A 23,689-nucleotide genomic window follows, 5' to 3' on the forward strand; every position below is an offset into this window, starting at 1 on the left:
GGGCTCCTCAAGCCAGAGCCAGCACCAGGGGCAAGCATTCAGGCTGTTATGGAATTGTGTTCAGGATAAAGCACAGGGGATGTGAAATCCCTTTCTGGAGAGAGCCATATCTGTTACATCAGACATGCCAAGGGAGCCAGAATAGGGAATGTTTCTTCCCTGCAAATGTCTCAGCTCCAAGCTCTGCATTGCCAGGGAAGGCTGATGCAGCAATTCTGTCATCTGCACTGGGAATCTTAGGGGTGAGTCCAGAGTATTCCTGCTCTATAAATAACTCCTGCTGTCGGTGCCAGCTGTGTACTGCTGACTGTCCTCAATGGAGCATCAGTGGTGGAGCTCCAGCAGCCGAGTCACTGCCTGCCTGGGCACCTGATCCAGGGCACAAACTGCTGGCATGGGAAGGGGTGGGCCCACAGTCCTGGGGCAGGGGCAGTACCATGGGCTGGGGGCAGCCCTGCAGCCTCATGGGCTGGGAAGCATCAGCTCACTTTGAGTCTTCAACACCTCTAGGGGTTTCCAGCATCGCTGGCTGCTGCTATGGGTGCTGCTCCTGGCCACGGTTGCACTCTGCCCCAGGACAGCTGATGGATGCCAAGGGCTGGACTTGCCCTTGCTCCTGATCCCTGTCCCTGCCTGGGCCTTTCCCACCAGCAGAGCGAGGTTTGGCCAGACAGGCACAAGGCCAGCCCTGTGCCTGGCTGGGAGTGCAGGGGGCAGTGGGACCTGCAGAGGGATCTGCAGGGCTCTGGGGGCCAGTTCCCACTGTGTGTGTGTGTGACTGTGCCCTGCTTGCATCCATCCCTGCAGACTCCTGGCTGTGCACACACGGAGTGTTGTTCCTGTGTGTTGTTCCTGGCCCAGCTCTGGAGCACAGCTATGGGCAGAGAGGGCTCAGGGCCTCCTCTCCCGAGGTGAACCCTGCTCTTCCCTGGCCCCTCACAACCAAAGGTCTCAGGAGGCTGTGACAGGCTCAGGTGGGCAGCTCCAGCCCTCAGCTCATGTTTTCCTTGGAAGCCAAGGGCTGGGCAGGTGACAGAGCTTTGGGAGAAGCCACTTTGGCTGACAAGGATGGGCAGCAGCTGCTGCCAGTGGAAGGTGAGAGCTCTGTGCTGCCAGCCCTGCTGAGCCTCATGGGTGGCCAGGGCTGCCTCAGCCCAGGGCTGGTGCACAGGGCTCCAGAGCACTGGAGGAAGTGAGAGCTGGCCTGTGCTGCTGGGGCTGAGTGACATCCTCCTCCCTCAGGAGGTGCCTCCTGCCCTGTTCCACCACAGTCCCACACCCTGAAACACCAACCAGGAACTGCCACAGTGCACCAGGCCAGCCTGGGAAGAGAGCTCTAGGGAGCAGCACAGCTGGGTTAGCTCCCAGGAAAGAGAGCACCACAGCCCTCAGAAACAAGGCATGAAGGAAGCTGAATCTGCACCAAGGTGGCAACAGGGGCCAGCAAGGACACGGGACACACCACTGGCACTGCCATCATGAATGGCAACATCACTCAGAGGAACCCACTTCCTTGCCAATCAAGATTTATTATTCAAGTCCAAAGACAAAGCAGTTGGACACACACACACACAGCAGCAGCTTGAGGGGGAGGCCTGGCCCCAGAGTCTGAGTGGGGCTGAAAGCAGCACTGGGCCAGGCACCTGGGAGTGCAGGAGCTCAGCACAGATCACCTCACAGCAAACAGGTACCTGGGAGTGCAGGAGCAGGAGCTCAGCACAGATCACCTCACAGCAAACAGGTACCTGGGAGTGCAGGAGCAGGAGCTCAGCACAGATCACCTCACAGCAAACAGGTACCTGGGAGTGCAGGAGCACAGGAGCTCAGCACAGGGCTCCTCACAGCAAACAGGTACCTGGGAGTGCAGGAGCAGGAGCTCAGCACAGGGCTCCTCACAGCAAACAGGTACCTGGGAGTGCAGGAGCAGGAGCTCAGCACAGGGCTCCTCACAGCAAACAGGTACCTGGGAGTGCAGGAGCAGGAGCTCAGCACAGATCACCTCACAGCAAACAGGCACCCAGAGCATGCTGCAGCACAGAGCCCAAGCACATCTGCTCCTCTCACAGCCCCTCCTTCCCCCTCAGCTCACAGGATTAGTGTTCTCCTTCCCCAGTGGGCACCACCATCACAAAAGAGGCTGGAGCAGCAGGGATGAGCCCTCTGGGAGGAGGAGGAGCTTTCAGGAGGAGCCCAGCAGGCAGTGACCCCAGCGCATCCCCAGCTCACCCTGCTTGTGACAAAGCAGCTTCAGAGCTTCACCCTGGCAACAGTGTGGAAGAACCAGCCCATGTTCACCCCTCAGAACGGTGGGGAGCCTTTTCCAGCTATCTGGAGTCTTAAAACTGCGTCAGGGGAGTGGTTTGCTGCTGCTGAGGTCAGTGCTCCTGCCCGGGCCGTGCTTCCCTCACTCGGTGGTTCAGTCACATCACTGCAGCTCATCTCTGTTTCACACATCTCACTGCTCTGCTGCAGCCCCGTGCTGAGCTCAGCTCCCATCCTGCTCCCCCAGCCCAGCCCGAGCAGGGCCAGCATTGGCCTCAGCAGCAATCACAGGGATTTGCAGACATTTTTCCAGGCTTGTGTAAATGAATCCGTGTGTGCCCCAGGGCAGCTCCAGGCAGGATGGGCTCAATCCAAACCACGGCCAGTGCAGGGGCTGCTCCTACGGCATGGTCTGTTGCCAGGTGGTGAGAAGTAACAATGAATCAATTGAACAACATGGACATAATCACTTCACCCTTCTTTGGTACAGACACTGGCCACGGGCACCAACTGGGACTGACACCACAAGCACAGGGCACACTGAGTCCAGGAGCTGCTCAGAGATTCTGCTCTGCTATGTAACAAAACAAAACAAAAAAGGGGAAAAAAAAAAAAAAAAAAAAAGGCAACACTTCTCAAGAGCTGCTCCCAGCCACGTGCCTGGAATTCTTGCTGCTTTTTAAACACACACTGTTTTCAGAATTAATTTTATCCTTTGAGAGTCCAGCTGGATATCAGCAGCTACCGCTTCCGCTCGCCTTTCTGTGTTCGTTTCTTCTCCTTCTCCTTCCGCTCCTGCTTGGCCAGCTTGTCCTTCTCCCTCTGCAGTTTATCCTGCTCTTTCTTCCTCTGGAACTCATCCCGCAGCAGCTCCCTCTCCAGCCTCCTGGCATTCAGCACATCCTCCACGTTGGTGTTTCGGAACAGCGCTGGCGTGGGCTAAGGGCTGACAAGGCTCTGCCTGAGGTCACTGACACGGTGCCTGTGGCATAGGGCAGGTTTGTTCTACCTCACCCCTCACATTCTGACTCCCTGCTGCTTCACCAGGCAGGTAAGGGATTGGGGAATGAGGAATGCAGAAAGGAGAAGGAATCTCTGGTTGTTTTTCCAGGAAGAAAAGTCAGGTTGAAAAAACACCCGCTCCTAAAGAAGGAAGGGCCTGGAGCACAAGTCTCATGAGGAGTGGCAGAGGGAACTGGGGGGGCTCAGATGGAGAAAAGGAGGTTCAGGGGGGACCTTCAGGCTCTGCACAGCTCCCTGACAGGAGGGGACAGCCAGGTGGGGGTCAGGCTCTGCTCCCAGGGAACAGGGACAGGACAAGAGGAAACAGCCTCAAGTTAAGCCAGGAGAGGTTTAGGTTGGATACTGGAAAAACTACTCCACAGGAAGGGTGGTCAGGCATTGGCACAGCTACCCAGGGGTGCAGTCCCATCCCTGAAGGATTTACAAGCTGTGCAGATGTGGCACTTGGGGACAGGGGTTAGTGGCAGCCTTGTCATTGATGGGGGAATGGTTGGACTCAATCTCAGAGGGCTTTTCCAACCTTAGTGATTCTATGGTTTTTCCCTAGAAAAATGAGGTTTCCTACTGGTTCTTAAGACTGATGTGTCTCTACAAACATGAAAGGAAGCAAACACACAGGGTCCAGCCAAGAGTGGGGTCACTGCAGCTCTGTGTGATGTGTCTGAAAACATACATACATGTACATAAATGGGTGTATGTGCAGACAGACAGCTACATACATGTCCCTAATGCAGGGACAAGAATAATCCATGTTTCATATTTAATTATGTGATAAAACCTGCTTCCATCTTCAGTTTGCCAACTGGGAGCTCAAGGATGGTCCCAGTTCTGAGACAGACATGGGCCCCTGGTCCTGCCCATCCTGAGTGTTCAGCTGCACCACAGCCTGGCAAACTGCATTCCTGACACAATTTCCCTGTCTGAATACCAGTTAACATTAACTGTCCTGGGAGCACTGTCTTTATCAATAAGCATGTTCTGTGAAGCTCCAAGAAGGTGGAAGAGGGAAAGGGGAGGAGAAGAAAATGACTGGCTGGGGTGGTGTGAGCACTGTGCACCAAGCAGACAGACATGTCACTGTCACTGTGAGCAAGGTCAGGGTACACAGAGAGAAAATCCAATCCCCAAGCTTCAAAGGTGGCCCTAAAGAAACAGGGAGACCAGCACAGGGAGAGGATGGGAAACTCACCATGGAGGCTGCCTGCCTGACAAACAGCCTGAGTCACCAGGAATTCAAAGGATACATTTTTCTGATCCAATATTTACTGCTGTTGTCAATCCATCCTGTTCATCCCCAGCAGTGAGAGAATTAAGGAAACACAGACATCAGTAATGAACTTGTCCCTCTCTACAGCCACACTTCACTCAAACAACAGCCTTATAAAGCCAGGAGGAAGCAGCTGGACTCTCACACCCAGGTATGCACAGCTCCCACCCTCAGCTTCTGCTGCTCCATGTGGTTGCCCACGATTCACTCAGCTGGGCAGGAAAGAGCTTGTTCTTCACCACAAAGGGTTAACTTCTAACCCTCCCACTCCACACTCTCTCTGTAAAGGATTATTTCAGCAGATTTCTCCTGGGAAAGCAAGAAGAACTCAGCACCAGCTGCTGAGGGATGGGGGCATTTCTCCTGCCACACACTTGGGCTGGGCAAAGTGTCACAGCCAAGTGCTGTTGGGGACACACCCTCCCAGGAGCATCTGCTGCCAGCACTCAGGAGCTCTGTGCTTTGTCCATGTGTGAAGGGAGAGTGCAAAGCTTCCCCAGCTCTCCCCAGCAGAGCTGGGAGGGCGTTGTTGTTGTTGTTGAGGTTTGGAACAGGAGTTGTCCCTCACAGCCCCAAGCAGTGCACAAAAGGATATTCCTCCTCGTCGGTCACATTGGCATACTGGGCCAGCAGTGCAGCCTTCCTCTGCTTCTCCTCCTGGGACACCTCCCTGGGCTTCACCACTATCCTGGCCTGCTTCTCCATCATGCTGGTGATGGCCTGCACCTCATCTGGCAGGAGAGGAGTGACAGTGTCAGCCACAGACAGGGCACGGAGCCCCTGGTGCCACTCACTGCCCCCCTGTGCAGCCCCACCCACCCCGAGTCCTGCAGGGACAGTGGCCTGGGGGAAATGCACCCCCCAGGGGAGATGTCCCACCCAAAAACACCCCCCAGGCTTTTCCCAAAGGCACCCGTGGTGCTGTCAATGTGCCTTGGGGAATTCCAGCTGGGATGTGGCAGAGATGGAGCTGCTGAGGAGCCAGCACGGGGCAGACACAGCTTCTCCCTTCCAGAGGGAATTCCTGTGCTGCACCAGCCACCACCAGGCACTGCTATCCCTGGAGTAAGGGAAGCTTCACAATGAAACTGGAATCAGTCAGGCTCTGGCTAATGAAAATCCATTTGACTCCAAATCACATTCTCTTCTGCTTCAAAGCAGCTTAATAAGTTTATTTAAGTATGTACTTAACCCCCATCAAAGAGAAATTCTGAAAACCTGAAGGGATCAGTTCATGCTCTCCCTTTCTTTCCAACCAAGAGAAACCAACAGCTGATTTACCTTTTAACACTGAAATTCCACTGTCCACTTCCTAAAATGACATCTGAGTTTTGAAACAATTTTTTTGTTTAGTCTGTTAATCACTTATCCCTGGGATTCTGTTAGTCTGAGTGGATACACACTTCAGTGGGGATTTATCCTTTCATGGAACCCCAGTGATATAATTTCACCCTGGAATTCCATGAACCCAGACACACTGTGCTGCCTTTTTATAACAAGACAAATCCCTGTGGGTGAGCACTGGCAGGAGCAGGAGGAGCCCAGCAGCAGCTCCAGCAATCCCAGTCACTTGTCCCCAAGAGGAATTTATTTTATTTAATGTGTGGAACAGCATTCACTTCTCTCTCTCCCCAGCCAAAGGCAAGGTCAGGCCAAGAACAGACTTCCAGGATTTTTGGGGAAAGCCACTGAGCTGCTGCAGGGTGGAGCTGCCCATGCAGGGGGTGAGGGGATGTGGGGCTGATCCAGTGTCTGACATTGCTGCCAGAGCCACTCCTGGGTGACACCAGGCACTGACAACGCTCTGTTTGCAATCAGAGGCAGCAAGAAAATGCAAAGCAAACAAAAAGCAGGATTGAGACCAAAGGGATGTTCCATTGTCACAGTCTCCTGTCAGGTCTGTGCCACTGCAATGTCACTGATCTGTGCTTGTACCAGCACACAGCTCCACTGCATCCAGAGTCTGCACAGGGACCAGGACAAATGCTGGATCCCAGAAATGTGGATTTTTGAGCTTCCTGTGCTTTCTGGCACTGACCCCCTGGAGAACACTGCTTTTGACCTGAGGCCTTGGAGAAGCTTCCAAATTTGAGTGATGGAGTTAAAATCATGGGTGAGTAGTTAAATGGAAGTGTGATTTCACATGGTGAAGAGTTTAGAATTTGAGGTTTTTATAATCTAGTAATAGGTATGGGACAAGATGGAGGATTTTGGGTGTAGTCCCTTTCTGTCTTCTTCCTTCTTCTTCATGATTTCAGTAGTAGTTTTTGGTTTGACAGTGCTGCACTGCAGGTCACAGGTGTTTGGTTGTTGGGTCAAAAGTATAAATAATATAGGTGTTAGTTCTTTATTGGACTGTTCAGCTTTAAAAGACCTTGTAACTAGCTTAATTCACCTCCATTTGCATGCTTTTAGCTGGGTAGCTAGAAGTGTTGAAGAACTCCCTGTCCTTTAGATAAGATTTAATAAACAACCAAGCCCAAACATGAGAAATTCATCTCCTTCATGTTTTTAATCCTGACTCTGAAGACAGAAGAAAATGCAGACAAAAGTGGTGCAAGTACCATCTTTACAGACAAACCTCTGCAGTGACCAAGGACAAGGTGAGGTCTTGGCTCCCAGCTGAGGACAAGAGATGGATTCAGGGAGGTGACACAGGGACAGTGGGGCTGGGGAAGGAGCAGTGACACTTCTGCAGCCTCACAGAGCTCCCAACAAGCACTTATGGGAAAAAGGGAGAGTTGTAAGAGAGAATGTTGGAAGAGGAAATACAGACATATGAGTGGGGTGAGCAGCAGCAGGAGGGACAGCCCAGCTCTGCACAGGGGCAGCTGCAGTTGCACAAAGCTGCTGCTTCCCAGACTGGGACAGACAGAGGCAGCACAGGTTCCTACACCATGACAGCTGCAGAGCCAGCACTAAACAGAGACAGCCCTGGACCTGCTGGAAAAGGAGGAAAAATCCACAGGATGATTTAGGCTGGACCTTAATGACCATCTCATTAAAAAAAAATAATCCTATAGGAAAAAGAAAAACAACATACACACACAAAAAAACCCAAAAAAAACAAATAAAAAAAAAAACCCATCCCAAAAGAAACAGAAACAAACAACCAAGCAACCATATAAAAAAAAAAAAAAAAAAACCAATGTCAAACTGAAAAACAACAGAAGGCCAAAAACCCCACAAACAAAAACCAATAAAAAACCCCAAAAGCTCACTTTTCCCCTGCAGGATGATGAACCCAAAGAGCAGCAAGTGCTGGGGCAGCCCAAAGTGAAGCTGCTCATCCCCTTGGCAGGTGAAAGAGTAACTGAGCAGCAGTGGAATGAGAGGCAGGTCAGACCTGCAGCCATGGGCAGTGCTGGTTTGAGTCCTACCAGGACAAACAGAAGTTCCCTTTGAGGTGAGGCCCTGCAGGTCACCCCACACTGAGGACAGGGCACAGCACCCCCAGGCACAGCACTCTACCTTCCTTCTCCTCTTTGGCATCAACGACCTGGGAGTCAGACCACCTTTCCACAACCTCCCTGCACACATCAGTCAAGAGATCTTCTTCCTAGGAAGGGAAAAGAGACATCTCAGACTTGGAACAGAGTTGGCTGTTTCCAACAAGCACCAGTCAGACAGGAAAAGCAGCAGCTACAAAGGATCTGCATGCCCAGCAGCCAGCTCAGGAGCACAGCTTTTCACCCCAGATCTGCCTGCTGGACACCCACAGGACTCTGCTTTCCCTGGGGTGACACAGTCACACCCTGGGTGCTCCCTGTGCTCTGGCACACGTGGCTTTCACAAGGGTGCTGTGCATGTGCCCTCACCCAGGAGGCCATCAGGGATCTTTGCTCCCAAACTCTCCTGCCCTGCATCCTCTCTCTTCCTGAGCCAAGGCCACAGGGAAGTGACTCGGTGCCACCTCCATGCCAAGCTCACTAAAGGGAATAAGTGACAAGGGATAAATCACAGGTCAGGGCCAGTGCAGAGCTGAAAGCAGTGTGGTGGTATTTGGCCAGTGTGGTGGTATTTGGCCAGTGTGGTGGTATTTGGCCACCACCAAATATTTCCAAACAAACAAGAAATTATGTTGGTTTGGCATTCAGTAAATACAGAGAAAAATCAACCATGGAAAATACAAGTGAGGTGGATTCTGTCTGGTTTAAAGAGAAGAACTGGACAGAACTAGAGCTTGGTTTTAAGTTTCTTGATTAGAAATCTGAATAAACTCATTAGTGCAAGACATGAACAGGACTGAGGAATCATGAACCTGAGAGCAGATGTCACCTTATTTTAATAGGGTTTGTGAAATAAAAACAAGTGAACAAAAAAAAATCCCCTGTAATTTATGTATTGGAACTAGGAGAAGAGATTTGCCAAGAAAACCTCCAAATTCACCAAATAAAACACTGTCTTAAAAGTCAATACAGAAATAAGCACAGAGTCTAAAAAAAAAAAAAAAAAAAAAAAAAAAAAAAGAAGAAGAAGAAATTTAAAAAGAACAGACTACAAAGAAGTCTGAGGGTTCAGGAAACAAAAATTTTTACAGGCAGAAAAATCAAGCAGAGCCAGAAATTTCAAACAAGGCTCAACTCATCTGTGGCTGTGGCAGAGAAGGAAAAGGCTGTGGTGTGACTGGGGCAGTGACTCGAGGGACATGGGAACCCCACAGCTGCTCAGTCCTGGCAGAAGGGAACTCAGCACTGAGCAGAAAAGGAGAAACAGCAGAAAATCTGAATATCAGTGGCAGGGCCAGCCAGCACTGCTCAGACAGGACACACTGTCCAGGCAGAGTGTGGGGATGGAATGAAGCCTGGAAATCACAGGGAGGTGATTAAGCTCAGCTCCTGCAGAGCAGCACTTTGCAGACCTCTGGCTCCATCCCTCAGGATGCTTCTCCAGCTCTTTTAGGCTCAAAGCTGCACTGCCACCGTTGAACCAGCTCACTGCTGTGCCCCAGGGTGGGGAGGGGACAGGGACAGCATGAGAGGGTGCTCTGACTTTTAGAAAACACATTTGGAGTGGCACAGTCAGTGTACAGAAGGAATAGTGTCATACCTGGGGTGAGAAAATGCTGATTGTACCCACCCAGTCCCTGTGGGGGGCTTTGTGCTCCCACTGATATATTGTGAGGAAATCAGTGACAGCCACTGAGCAGACACTGAGCACTACTGCTGTTAACATTTTACACTGTGAAACATCCATTTATGAAAAATCCCAAGACACTGTAAAATCACACAAGGAGGAAAGGCGAAGAGAAATCCCTCCCTGCACTCTGCTCCCAGCAATGGGGCAGGAGCAGAGACAAGCCCTGCCCACGTCCAGGCTCAGTCACGGCTGTTCCCGTCCGTCCCAGCCCAGCCGGATCCGATTCCCGACGGACAAGGGCCGCGGGATCACCGCCCAGCACGCTCCTCACTGCATTTGCCATTAAAAATCGCCTCTCGGAGCACAGCTGGCGCTGCCCGGACAGTGGGGCTCCCCCTGCTCCCCGCCAACAGCCCCTTCCACAGCGCGGGCCGGAGCCTCCGCCAGCCCCAGCCTGGCACAAAACCCCTCCCCGGACAAATACACCCCAAACAAGCACCAGAACCCCGCAAGGGTTACGGGCAGGGCGAAAATAAAAACCCCTGGAGGTGGGTGTCCTCTCAGTGAGGGGGTAACGCACTCCGGGAAGGGGCTGATCTGCCCCGGATGGGGCGATGTACCCGGGATGGGGCAGTTTATCCCGGGATTGGGGCGGTGTACCCGGGATTGGGGTGGTATATCCCGGGACTGGGGCGGTGCACCCGGGATGGGGGCAGTTTATCCCGGGATTGGGGCAGTTTATCCCGGGATTGGGGCGGTGTACCCGGGATTGGGGTGGTATATCCCGGGATTGGGGCGGTGTACCCGGGATTGGGATGGTATATCCCGGGATTGGGGCAGTTTATCCCGGGCTCCGGGGAGCCTGCCCTCCCCGCCGGACCCCCTGCCCATGGAGCCCGCAGCCCCCGCCGCCCTGTGGGCAGGGAGCCCCGGCGGGACCCGCGGAGGGACCCCCGCCCCTCACCAGGCAGGCGGCCAGGACGGCCCGCAGCGCCTCCAGCCGCTCCTCGTCGCTCTCCTCCTCCCGCAGCAGCCCCTCGATGTAGGCGCCGTACACGGCGCGGTCCAGCCCCAGCGCGTCCAGCCGCGCCGCGAGCCAGGCGGGGAAGGGCGGCGGCTCCGGGACCCGCACGGGGGCCGCGATCGGCACCGGCACCGGCATCGCGGCCGCGCCCGCCCCGCCGGGCGCCGCCATCTTGGGCCTGCAGAGCTGGGGGACGGCGGCCGCGGCGGGACAAGCTTGTTGCGACGGCGGGAGCGGCGGGGCCGGTCGGGGTCGGTGCGGCCGTGCTCGGGCGGGAGCGGCGGGGCCGGGCGGGCGGCCCGGTGTGCTCGGTGCGCGCCGTGAGCCCCCTGCGGCCGGGGCACAGCTCCTCCTGCCCCGCAGAGCGCCTTCGCGGGGAGCGGCGCGTCCCTGCGCGGCCGCCGTGAGGGGCGGGGCGGGCGGCGGATTTAAACACGGGCAGGCGGCGGGCTCCTGGCGGCTGCGAGCCCCGGCAGGGCCATGGCCAGCACGGCCTCCGCCCGGCCCCTCCGCGGACAGTCCTTCTACCTGGATCTGCCGAGCGGCCGCAGCGCCCGGGAGCTGGCGGCGGCCATCGGGCGGCTCGGGGGGGTGAGGCGGGCCGGCCTGAGGGGAGCGGGGGGCGCCGGGGCTGCGGGGCAGCGCCACGGCAGGGGTCTGGGGGAGCCTTGCGGGGTCTCGCCTCTCTTCTGTCTCTGCTCATTTTTTAATGTTTCCTGGTTCTCTTGCTTCTCCGCTGAGCCGCGTCTCTCCCCGGGTTCCCGGCAGCCGGAGCTCTGGGGGTTGCGGGGGGTCGCCCCCATCCCCGCGCTCCGGCCCCCCGGGGTCCCTCACAGCCCCGCCTCGGGCCGGCCTTTCCCTCCGCCATTCCCGCTGCTTCCCTGCATTCCCAATTCCAGCCATTCCCGCTGCTTCCCTGCATTCCCAATTCTGCCATTCCCGCTGCTTCCCTGCATTCCCAATTCCAGCGTTCCCGGTGCTTCCCTGCATTCCCAATTCCAGCCATTCCCGCTGCTTCCCTGCATTCCCAATTCCAGCCATTCCCGCTGCTTCCCTGCATTCCCAATTCCAGCGTTCCCGGTGCTTCCCTGCATTCCCAATTCCAGCCATTCCCGCTGCTTCCCTGCATTCCCAATTCCAGCCATTCCCGCTGCTTCCCTGCATTCCCAATTCCAGCCATTCCCGCTGCTTCCCTGCATTCCCAATTCCAGCCATTCCCGCTGCTTCCCTGCATTCCCAATTCCAGCCATTCCCGCTGCTTCCCTGCATTCCCAATTCCAGCCATTCCCGCTGCTTCCCTGCATTCCCAATTCCAGCCATTCCCGCTGCTTCCCTGCATTCCCAATTCCAGCCATTCCCGCTGCTTCCCTGCATTCCTAATTCCAGCCATTCCCGCTGCTTCCCTGCATTCCCAATTCCAGCCATTCCCGCTGCTTCCCTGCATTCCCAATTCCAGCCATTCCCGCTGCTTCCCTGCCTTCCCAGCCCGTCCTTTCCCTGCATCACTCCCGGTGCTGGTGGCCACACGGGAGCAGCTCCCAGCCGATGGTCACTTTGTCCTGGACCAGTTCCAGGGCTGGGATGGGGCTGCCGCTCACAGGGGCACCTCCCAGAGGTGATAACTGCTTGTGTGGTGATGGGTGTCCCATTCATCACCCACTGAGAAATGGGTTTTTTCTAGCCAGGGGCAGATTTTCCAGGTGATTTTAACTGGTATGTGGTTCTCCCTCATGGCTGACAACAGCCTGTGGCAGTTTGAATTTTTGAGGGAAGCTGTGGGATTTCCAAATGGAATTTAACATAGAGTAAAGTAGGGAAATTCCAGCCAATCATGCTGCTGTGTGCTTTTCTCCTGGTTTCCCCAGAAGAGACATCTGGACTCTTTTCCCTGGTATTTGAGAGGATCCCTCAAATCCTTCATGGCCTCCAGGCTTCCTTGCTGCTGATACTCCTCATCAATTCCTTATATCCTGTTGTAAAACCCTTCAAAAAGTAGCACCTCCTCAAGCTGGAGCTGAGCTTGGGGTTGTACCTGGTTGTTCATCTTTCAGTCTCCTTATTCCTCTTGTGCACAGTTGGTTCTAACAGTTGTTACTATTAGTTTTCAAGCTCTTTAACCTCTCTGAGGTGGTCATCTCATGTAACCTCAAAATTTAAATCCTACAATATACACACAGGTATAGAATCTTTTAATTCTTGCTGGTGCTGTATCTCTTCAGCCCTGATCAGATGTTGGCTGCACAGACATGAAAGGAAGGTGACTTGCTCTGTTTTCCCTTTCAGGACCTTTGTCCTGAACTTGCTGTTTTCTCTCCTGGGTGTGCCACCCACACCTGGGACATCTCTTTCCTGGCTGGGCATCCTCAAGTCTGAGAACCACATATTCTCAGCAAACTTGCTTCTCTATACAGCTGCTGTGTTACTTGGAAATCATTTTAGACTTTGACCATCCTTCTGGTTTCTATCAAACACCATCCTGGCCCTCTCCCTCTGAAATGAGGCCCACTGGCAGTGGAGCTCCCATTCCTCTTGGCTCTGTAGGGATACTGAGCTACCCATGGCCACTGTCTGTAGTGGCAGCACTATCCAGGCCCAGGCTCTGTAGTTCAGGACACAGGCAGGGCCATCCTGTGGCCTTGGGCTTGCATGTGGCACCTTGAACTTGGCATGGGGCTGGTGGCACTCTGGAGTGTTACTTGCATGGGGAGATTGTGATTTCCTTTCTTCTGTGCTTGCAGCACAGCCTGCAGTGACCCTTGTGGCATTTCACACCCACTTCATGGTTTGGGAATCTCCACCTACAGGAGCAGAGCCAGCTGGTTCAGCAGCTGAGATTTTGGGCTGCCCAGATCTTTATCTTTCTGAGGGCTTCACACCTGAGCCCTGTGACCCTCTGCCTCCTGCACTGATTTTTGAGAAGCCTAGTCATTATTGGCTTACAATACCATTAGTATCCCAACTTTTGGGTTTCCACCTCTTTCTTGGCCTGCAGCTCCTGTGCAAAGGTGTGTGAATGTGTTTCATCTCTGGTTCCCTCCTGCTGTGTTCTCTCTGGAGCTGCTTGCCCAATTGTTCACTTTCTCCTTTATTTTTCTAAAACTTTTCTTCTCCTGAAGACAGAGCTCCTCCAGGCTGATCCATGATGTCCAGGGCCTTTTCCTCAGATCTTTTGAAAGCACTGTGTGGGGAGGAGGTGGTGCTGACAGAGTGGTGGATGTCTGGATCTGAGGCAGTGAATCTCTAGGGTATCACAGCATGTCCCCCTTTTGGAGAGGCAGCATGAAATGAAAGAAGGAATGTGATTGCTTCCAGCAGCCCCTCACTGTGTGGGGGTTGAGCCAGGGGGCAGTGGGTTTGTTCAGCAGGGCTCTGTCAGCTCAGGGTCAGGCATGTGCAGAGCTGCTCTGTTCTGTCTCACTGCAGGTGACTGAAAGCTTCCTCAGCAAAGAAATCACCTGTGTGGTGTCCAGCAACAGAGAGGCCAAGCAGGGCCAGGCCAGGAGTCGGGAGGAGAAGCAGAACAGCCCAACTGCAGGAGGCACAAAAACCACAGTGCCTGCTGCCCCCAAAGGGAACCCAGCCAGACCTGGCCAGAAGCCACCATACACTGTAAGAGCTGCAAAGGTTTCAGCCCAAGGGATCTATTGGGTCAGTTTTGGAGGGTGAAGTTGTTTCTGTTGTGAGAAATATTCTGTGTGGGTTTTTTTCCTGCTCTATTCCTGTTTCCCAGGCTGTTCCTATTCATACTCCTGTTCCTTGTGTCTGCCATCATTGTCTACTCAAATGTGCATGTCACAGCTTTGGGCTGTAATCAAGGAAATCTGCTGGAATGGCAGAGGAGCTGGAGGCCTTGGCTGGCTTCCTGGGAGAACAGGCAGAGGTGTGGTGAGAAAAGCCAGAGAAATGTAGACCAGAGAAAACCACTGCAGTCTCTGGCTACTCCCAGACACAGGGCAAGGCACCTGTACCCTGGAAGGAGATCCATGAGGGGCTCCTGCAGGAAGGGGCTTCTCCTGGTCCCATTTGCCTGTTGGAACTGGGCTTTCTGCTCACAAATTCCAGCATCCCACCTTGAGTGCAGTGTCTGCTGGAAGCTGTGACTGGGGAAAGGCAGCTGTCCCAGCCTGGGCCTGGGGAATCTGCCAGCTGGAACTGAACCAGCTGCAGTGGGAAACCTGAGCTGCAGAGGTTTGTCCCAGTTTTTGTCCCTGCACTGTCCCTTGTCTTACAAAGAGCTGAACCAATCTGCTGAGCCTGTTGGCTTGAAAATAAGGCTCTGTTCCCAGGATGTTCCTAACCCTTGCCAGCATGTTGGGATGCCTGGAGAACAGGAGGCTCAGAGGGAGCTGATCTGTCTACAAGTCCTTGACAGATGGGGCTTGGTCACTTCTCCTGGGTAACAAGTGACAGGACAAGAGGAAACAGTCTCAAGTTGTGCTGGGCAGGTTTAGGTTGGATGGAAGGGAAAACTCCTTCATGGAAAGGGTTGTTCAACCCTGGCACAGCTGCCCAGGGCAGTTGTGGAGTTCCTATCCCTGGAGAGATTTAAAAACTGTGTGGATGTGGCACTTGGAGGCATGGATCAGTGGTGACCTTGGGTTGGATTTGATGACCTTACAGGGCTTTTTCAGCCTGGACAATTCCATGATGCAGCAGGCAGTTTTCAAGCTAAATTGCTGCTTCCTCTTGGCTCACTCTGGAGCCTTCATTTCCCTGCTGGGCAATAATTCCAAGCCTTGGCTGGTGCTGCTGGTGCAGTTGAGTGGTCCTCTCTGCAGTTTGCATTCCCTGGAAAGGCTCTCTGCTGGCAGAGATGAACCCAGCAGAGTGTGGGGATCCCCAGGGATTGTTGCTCTCCAGCTCTTTGCCATGAGCTGCTCATGTCTCCTCTCTCCACAGGCACTGCTGAGCAGGGGGAAGGAGCTGCTGCACAAGGCCATGAAGAACCAGGTGAGCAGCCTTGGATGAGCTCTGCTGGGGCTAGGTGTGCTCAGAGTTCTGCTGAGCAGAGCAGAACCAGTGCCAGCCTTCCTGCAGAGCCCCTGCCCTGCTGACAGAGCAGATCCTGGGCTGGGAAAGGCACAAAGCAGTTGCTTGTGGCCTGCAGAATGTTGTGTAGTGCTGCTGGTCACTGCTTTTTACAGAGCCATGTCACCCAGTGCTGTACCTCTAAGGCCTGTCCCAGCCATCTGGGTGCTTAACACAAGAGAAATAGTAACACAAGGCCTGTTGTTAGATGAATTTTTAGCCTAAGAAGAACTAAAGCAATGTAGTTGGGGCAGAAGGCTCCCCTGCAGTCCTGTCCCTGAGGTCACCAGTGGCCAGATAAATCTCAGTGCCCACTTAGAAGCTCGTGCTGTAGCAGGGATTAAACATTTGCCCGAGAAGCTGCTGTTAATTTGGGGTGGATAAAGCAGGAGGTTGGTCCTTTACTGCTGTGCCCTGATTTTAATAACAGCCATGCAGTGCTGTGTCAGTTGGGCAGCAGGAAGGGCCTGAGCTCAGTTCAGAGCTGCACGTGGCTGTGCTTTGAGCTGTGCTTTGAGCTGTGCTTTGGCAAACCTCTCTGTACAGGACACCTGCAGTGGCAGCAGCATCCTCGCCAACGCTCGCCTGTGGGGAGTCCAGATCCTGCATGTGGATGGTATCCTTCTCTGTGGGCTGCAAGGAGGCTGCTGCTAATGAGGCATTTTGGAGACAGGTGGAGCAGAAGTGATGTAAGGAGAGTAGAACAGAAGGAAGAAATTGCAAGCAAATATCCTGGAGTGATGGCATCCTGGCTGAGGCTGGGTCTGCCCTCAAACACCAGATCTGTGTGTACAGAACATACCATTGTCACATTTGCAACAGCAAACACAGGGTGCACTGTAATGCACTGAAGGTGGAACATTAGGAAATGTCAATATCTTGGTCAGTACATCAATTTGTTCCAAAAAGATCATTTTTACTAATTAACCTGGATGTATGATCATGGTATGGGCAGGATTTGGTCAGGTTTAATTAGGAAGTGCTGGTGTTTGAGGAGCTGTTCTGGAAGGCACCTCCTGTCCCCATGATGGATGGGGAGGGGGTGATGGGAAAGACAAATGGTGGAACTCTGATACTAATAATAGGTCTGGAGTAAAAGGTTCTGAGTGTTTGATGACAGTGACATACAGCTGTGCCTGAGCCTGTCTGGATCATGTCCCTGGGCTCTGCTCTCTGTGCTGCAGAGCTCCTGCCAGTGGCTCCTTCCTGCAGAGCCCCAGCAGCCTCTGGCTCTGCTAGAGAGCAAACTGGGGGCTGTCCCTCAAAATGCTCTCTTGCCTTCATCTTGGACCATTCCCTGGGGGAGATGCTCTGCCAGGGGCTGCAGGCTTTTCCCAGTGCCATGGGGGGTGTGCTGCAGTCTGAGGGGAGCAGCTCCCTTCCCTGCCTGAGCTTTGGCTCCTTGACATCCCACCTGCACAGAAATGTTGTCCTATGCCCAGCAGCTGCTGCGAGCCATCTCAGGAGCAAGGAAGCAGTGCCAGAAGACAGAGGTAACAACTTCACTGCAGCCAATTTCAGGAGTTCAGGGTTCCTGGGCAGCTTTGAACAGTTCTTGTAGCAACTACAGTGCCAGTGGGCCAGTCAGGGGGGTGCTGGATCCAATGTTGTGCTTGTGTTAGTGATGGAGATGAAGAAGATTCAAAGAATTTTTCCTTTTATAAAGTTGGGGGTAAATTCAGATGAGAATGAGGCAGCTGTTGATAAGTGTCAGCATCCATAGCACAGTTATTGCTGACTTTGACCCCAAGGGGTTAAGGGTCATGGCTTAACCCCATATGGCAACTCTGCCCCACACTGCCACCCCCTGGGACCCCCCTGGGGTGGGGAGAGAACAGGGAGAGAAAAAGTGAGAAATCTCAGGAGTTAAGTGATTTAGTAAGGAAAGCAAAAAGCACACACACAGGCAAAGGAGAGTAAGATAATGATGATGTGACTGGTACACTGGCTCACCAAAGGATTGGTTAATGCACTGGAGAGGTCAGGGGGAAGGTGGGATGTAAGGACAGGGTGTGGCAGCCTTTGTTGTATTTCATTTAACCCTGGGGAACTTGGGAGACCAAATGAGGAGAGGTACTCTGGGTGGTACAAGAGCTCTGAGTGCTGGGTGAAGCTGCTGCTGCTCTGGGATCAGTAACTGCAGCTCTGCTTGTGCTGCTCTCATGCTCAATATGTCCCTTTTTTTTCCCCTAGGTGAAATGCCTCACCTCCAGATCCAAAATTCACAAAGGTAGGCCTGGCAGTTGTGTTACTGTTTATGTTCAGATGTGGAGCTGCTTGGAGAAGCCTCATTTAGAATTTGAAACACATCAAAACCTTTGGCAATCCCAAAATATGCCAACTCTTTAGGCAGTTCCCCTTGAATGGGTTCTGTTACTCTTTGGAGTCTGGCTGCAGCCTCCCAGGACAGCTGAGGACCTTTGATTTCACACTGTGTTTAAAAATCCTAAAAACCCTTTGCTGCCAGCTCCCAGAATCCCAGGGCACCTGAGAACAGTGCTGCTGCACATTGAATCCAGCAGCTTAAAGGAGGTTTTGAGGAATAAATGCATCCTGCAGAGAAGAGCGTGTTCCTCCCAGCCCACTCACTTCTGTTGGGCTGAGATGTGCTGCTGAGACACCAATCTGGGGATGGCACTGCCAGGGGGAGGGAGGGGGAGCAGCCAGGTTCTCATCTGCAATTAGACAAGAGCCAATTGTGGTGCTGAAACTGGCACTGCTGACGTCAGCTGATGCCAGGCTTGTTCCACTCCGGCATGGAGAGCGAGCGCTCGGCGGTGGCAGGAGCAGCCTCCAACCTGGAGTGTGTGTGAGACACTTGGAGCTGTTTCCCTCCTTGGGTGGGGGAAGGTGCTGAGGGAAGGCTCAGGAAGCTGTTGGATGTGGCAGATTGTGCCTGCAAGCTCTGGGATCTGTGCTGGGCACAGTCTGAGCCTGGCCTGGGGTCTGGCAGTGGCATTGGAGCCTTTTGTCACTGGTGGGATTGCTCAGGACCCACACACCCATCTGAGGGGGATCTGGGGCTTGCACATGGCCTCTGTCTCAGAAGTGCTGAGCATTTGGCAGTGTTTACATGGAAAAAAAACTTGATCCTGTACTGAAATAGCAGCTCCAGTGACGTAGCAGCACATTTGAGGCAAGCAGAGGGTGAGGCTGGTGAGGACAGGTGGGCTCAGCCTTTCTGGGGAAGGAGGGTGAAATATCTTTGGAAAAAATAACATTGAGTGCCAGGATCATAAGAAAACAAAACTCCTCACCCTTCAGAGGCAGGAGAGGCTTGGTTTCAGGGTCAGGCAGATGCCCTGTGGGAACACCTTGGTGTTTATTTGTTTCTTAGCCAGATCAGGACTCGGGTTTCCAAGGTGAGCGTAATGTGAGTGGAATGTACCTGCAGGACAGGAGGGACCTTGGAACCTCCCTTCCCATCCTGGCTCTGAAAACCTTTTCCCTCAATGCATTGCTGAGACTCTTGCTCTCTTCATCTCTTTTCTGCCTCCATAGGAAGCAAAGCTGCTGTTTGCCCTCCTCAGGAACTGAGCAGAGCCAGATACTGCTCTCGAGTAGTGTCCTGCTGCCAGGCCTGGCTGGGCAGCCCCTTGGTTTGTCTCCAGCATCTCTTGCCGCTTTGACATCACCAGAACCTGAGCCAGGTTGTGCACTTGAAGCAGGGTGAATGGAGGAAAAGGTGCTGGAGGCTGTTGCAGAGCTCTGAGCCAGTGCAGCAGCCACTGCAGTTCCTGAGTTCCCTTCTCATATTCATTGGCACATTGTGTGACAATTCTTGAGACTGGAGTCAGAAGGCTTGGGGTTAGGCCAGTGCCTTGAAGACTGAGGAAGCATTAAAGATGTGAGGGGATGGCTAAATACTCTAAAAAGTGGACATGTCCCATGGTTGGGCTCCTGAGGTTTGGTCACCCCACTGCACACTTGGGCCAGGGCTGTTGAAGATCACCTAAAGAGCAGTTTTGACTGTACTTGGCCACCACTTGGCATTCACCAGGGCCAGAAGTTCTGATGCACTCAGCTCTGGAACCCAGTTCTGTTGGGGAATGAGTGACTTAAGTAGGGAATTTGGCCAGGAAAACTAACCAGGTTTCTCTCTGGCAGGAAAATTGAAGCCCCCTTTTCTGAAAGTTGAAGACCAGAGCAGGTAAATTCTACATAAACCTTGGGGTCTCTCCTTCACTGGTTTCACTCCCAGGGACTGTTATGCCCATGAGGCAGAGTCTGGCTTCTGTGCAGACCCTGTTCCACACTGGGAAGTTGACTCTCCTAGAGGGAGGCAGATGGATTTTAGAGAAACAATCCAGGTGTCTTGTGTGTCAGGGAGAAAAAAGGTGTTAAACGAGACTTGACAGCAGTTTGCTTCCTTGCTCAGATTCCATGTGTGATCCTCAGCAGGTCACTTAATCCCCCAAGCCCTGGGCAGTGAGGAGTGAGATTGAAGCACAGGAGGTCAGGGCCTGTAACTTGATGACAGCCTTGGGCACAGGGGACCTGATCCCTGTGGTGTTTCTGTAACTCTACCAGCATCCACAGGGCAAATTAATTATTCCAAAGGCAACATTTAAGACATCTCAATTAAGAGTCAAATATTGGGGTTTATATGTTGGATGCAAATGAAATGTGAGGGGAGAGATGTGGCCTGGGAATCAAAACCCTCCTGTGCTGTGGGGTAGCTGGAAATACTGCACTGCTCTGCCCTGGGGTAAAAGATGGAATTTGGGCTGAGCAGGCAAACTTGCCTGCTGTCCAAAACATGTCCCATTGGGGCTGTTACTGGGAACTGGGTTTAACACTTTCAGTGAGAAATGGGAGTTCTGACACAGCCACAGGAGAGCACTGAGCATCATCCCATCATAAATGGGCTGGTACCTTGAGCCCTTCCAGGAGGGACAGCTCTGAAGCCCTGCCATGAGTCTGATGTCCTGATCTGGTGCTCCTTTCAGGCAATTCCGGCCCTTCCATCACCAGTTTCAGAGCTTTCCTGACCTCAACTTCTTGGCACCCAAAAGCTCCAGCCCATTTGAGCCTCTGAAAAGCCTCTCCAATTCCTGCCAAGCCAGGTAGGCTGTAGCTCCTTCTGTGCAAGTGTTTAACCCCACTCCTGCTGGTTCCTGAGGGCTGGCAACCACCTGCCTTTGGCAGTGGGCACAGGGAGCCCTGTGCTGGGTCCCTGGTGGCCCCAGGGTGACCCCAGCCCCCCTGTGCTGGGTCCCTGGTGGCCCCAGGGTGACCCCAGCCCCCCTGTGCTGGGTCCCTGGTGGCCCCAGGGTGACCCCAGCCCCCCTGTGCTGTCCCTTGCAGGGCTGTTGGGGACTGTGCCCTGCACAGTGCTGGGGGGAGGAGCCCCCGCTCCACACACATCACCCTGCCCAGGAAAAGGAGGGGCTTTTGTGAGTGCTGCCAGGAGACCTTTGAGGAGCTGCAGAAGGTAAAGGTTCCTCTGGGACCTGGTTCCTTGCAAGGGTTCTGGGGGATACACTCAGAGGCTTCATTAATCATGTCAGGTTAGCACTGTGAACATGAATTGCTGTATCCTGCAGGGTCTGCCCCAGAGATGGGAACTGGGTGTATCTGTGCCCATGTCAGGTCAGAGCATGGTGGGTTTGAAGGTTGGAGCACAGCACACTCCTCTCTTGGGGTCCTCAAGGATCATCCTATGACGTGATACATAAGGTGAAGAGGCAGTTCCATGGCAGCCATGGGGCACAGGTGGATTGAGAAGGTGGGAGGAGGTTTTTTATCTGCTGGAAGGTGCCAAGCAAGGGGGGCTTTCAGAGCCCACCTGTTAATGCCAGACACTGGTGGTGGGGTCTGTTTCCTGCTGCAGGGGAGGCTGTGGGCTGCCCTTGGATCCAGACACAGCCTCCTCAGCAGCAGGAGCAGGGCACTCTGTGTGTTCCCAAACCTGCCAGACCCTTTGCCCTCTGTGTTAGGCTGTGGGGAAGTGCCTGTTGTTGTGAATCCCCCTCCTGGCAAAGCTTGAAGTGTTGTTAAAGGGTTTCTGCCACCTTCCAGCATCTCCAGAGCCCCCAGCACCAGAGCTTTGCCCAGGACAGCTCCCACTACATCCCTGTGGATCGTGTCATCTCCCAGCTCACCAACAGCTTTGAGGAGTGGTCAGCCAAGTAAGTCTGGGGATCTGGGACCTCCTGGAGCCCAAAGGCAGCAAGTGCTGCATGGCACATGGATGGGATGGGTCCCTGTGCCTGGGAGGCAGAGGCTGAAGCAGAACCAACTTGGCACCTGCTGGGCAAAGCTTAGACAAACTGTGGGAGATGTTCCTGCATGTCCATGGGTTTTCTCCTTCAGAGAACTGTGGACTCCTCATGCCTCCTAAACTAGGAAGGGCAGCTGAGCCCACCTTTTCTGTCCCTGTGTCTGACTCAAACCCTGCTGCTCTGTAGCCTCCCTATGCCTGGGCACTGGGCTGAGGAGGCTGAGATCCCTTGTGCTGCCCATCTCTGCCAGGAGCAGAGCCATTCTGAGCCTCACCAGGCTAAAAGTGCTTCCCTGCTCCTGAGCAAGGGCTGCAAACACCCTGCACTGCAGGAGAGGCCTTGTCTCCCTGGGGAGGGGCATTGCTGGGGCTGGGTGAGCATTAACTGATGGTTCTTCTCAGGGTGCCCTGGTCCTGCCTGGCAGATGAATGTGTAGTGCCTCAAGCACACAGCACTGGAGGAGTCAAACTGCTGCCAGCAGAGCTGGGAAAGGAAGGAAAATGGTCTGAGCAGGATACTGTGGAACTGATAACAGATGCAGAGCTGGATCATGGCCTGAAGACCAAGGGATGTTCCCCCTCCTTGCCCAGGGACAGCATCAGATATCCCAGAGGAGGAAGGAGTTTGTCAAAGCACAGCTCCCTGCAGCTGCCCAGGGGAGCAGGGCTCAGCAGAGGGGTCTGTGCTGCCCATGGCACCATGAGGGAGGCTGGGCTGGGGGCTTCAGATTTGGGCTTGGCTCCTGAGCTGGGCTGGGGGCCTCATGCAGCACCCACTCCTGTCAGAGAGGCAATGCCTTCTTCATCTGGACCTGACACACAGCCTGGGTCTGTCAGCCACCCTCCCCAAGCACAGCCTGCCTCCAGGAAGCGCCAGCTGTGCTCCAGACAGAGCTCCCAGGTGGGCAAGAGGCCCAGGCTGGAGCTGGGGTTTGGCCTCTCCCCTGCAGCTGAGCAGATGGAGCTGCTGGGTGGTGGGATGGGGGCACAGGGTGCAGGGCAGGTGTCTGAGCCAGGCCTGCCCCTGGGCACAGAGCTCTCCAACAGACCTCCCAGCTCCCTTGCTTTGGATGTGTGCCTGTGTGAGAGCCCTGGGGCCCCTGTGTGCCAGCCAGGATCCCCAGGAGCTGGGGCTGCAGGTTTGGAGCCTGGGGCTGTTCCTGTCAGCGAGCCTGGCTGGAGCAGGGGCAGAGCCCAGGGGGAGCAGCCAGGAGGGGACAGTGACAGCACACCCAGGAATGGGAGCAGGCCTGCTCTGGGGAGCACAGGCAGCAGGACCAGCTGCCCTGCTGGCTGCCTGCCCTCTCCCTCACTGCCTGTGGCTGCAGCCAGATGTTGCTGCTCACTCCGTGTCAGGGCAGCAGAAGCAGCAGCCCCTGGAGCTCCTGAGAGGAGCACAGAGCAGGCACACAGCCCCCTGCCCCTTGCTCCCCAGAGCCCAGAGGCTGCTCATGGCTTCAGCAGGAGCTCCTTGCAGTCAGACTGGGATGTGCAGCTGCTCCCCAGCCTCCCAGGGGTGCAGGGCCCCAGGAGCTCAGTGCAGCAGGCACGGGTCAGTGGGAGGGACAGTGGGTACGAGTCCCAGCTCTGCTCGGGGCCAAAGGAGTCAGAACTGCCCTGGGCAGGCCAAGGGGACAAGAACTGCAGGAACTGCTGCACAGAGACCAGAGGAGCCTCTTTCCCCATATTTGGGACATTGTTTGGCAGCTAAAAGCACCTCCAGGCTGCTCTCTGGACCCTTGGTGGGAGCTGAGAGGGGCTGGGAAGGGATTTAGTGAGGCTC

At 54.3% G+C, this 23,689-nt stretch overlaps 2 protein-coding genes across 2 annotated transcripts; one reads left to right on the forward strand and one right to left on the reverse strand.

Moving 5' to 3' along the window:
- Positions 1–1,509: 1,509 nt before the first annotated feature.
- CCDC43 (coiled-coil domain containing 43) lies at positions 1,510–11,044 on the reverse strand. The gene is made up of 6 exons (XM_079327717.1): positions 10,596–11,044; positions 8,024–8,111; positions 5,138–5,283; positions 4,530–4,569; positions 2,000–3,191; positions 1,510–1,837 (listed from the first exon to the last, which is right to left on the reverse strand). Exons 1-5 carry the CDS (start codon positions 10,824–10,826, stop codon positions 3,004–3,006), a joined length of 693 nt encoding a protein of 230 aa, XP_079183843.1. The 5' UTR covers positions 10,827–11,044; the 3' UTR covers positions 1,510–1,837; positions 2,000–3,003.
- A 29-nt stretch (positions 11,045–11,073) lies between these two features.
- On the forward strand, positions 11,074–23,617 carry DBF4B (DBF4B-CDC7 kinase regulatory subunit; the record flags this gene model as incomplete). Its single annotated transcript, XM_079327693.1, has 11 exons — positions 11,074–11,246; positions 14,079–14,264; positions 15,555–15,605; positions 16,230–16,299; positions 17,106–17,176; positions 17,877–17,913; positions 19,791–19,833; positions 20,633–20,749; positions 20,991–21,117; positions 21,705–21,814; positions 22,309–23,617. The coding sequence occupies exons 1-11, from the start codon at positions 11,136–11,138 to the stop codon at positions 23,615–23,617; spliced, it is 2,232 nt and encodes a 743-aa protein (XP_079183819.1). The 5' UTR covers positions 11,074–11,135.
- Between the last annotated feature and the right edge of the window lie 72 nt (positions 23,618–23,689).

The sequence above is a fragment of the Erithacus rubecula genome (genome assembly GCF_903797595.1).
Source record: "Erithacus rubecula genome assembly, chromosome: 27".
Lineage (NCBI taxonomy): Eukaryota > Metazoa > Chordata > Aves > Passeriformes > Muscicapidae > Erithacus > Erithacus rubecula.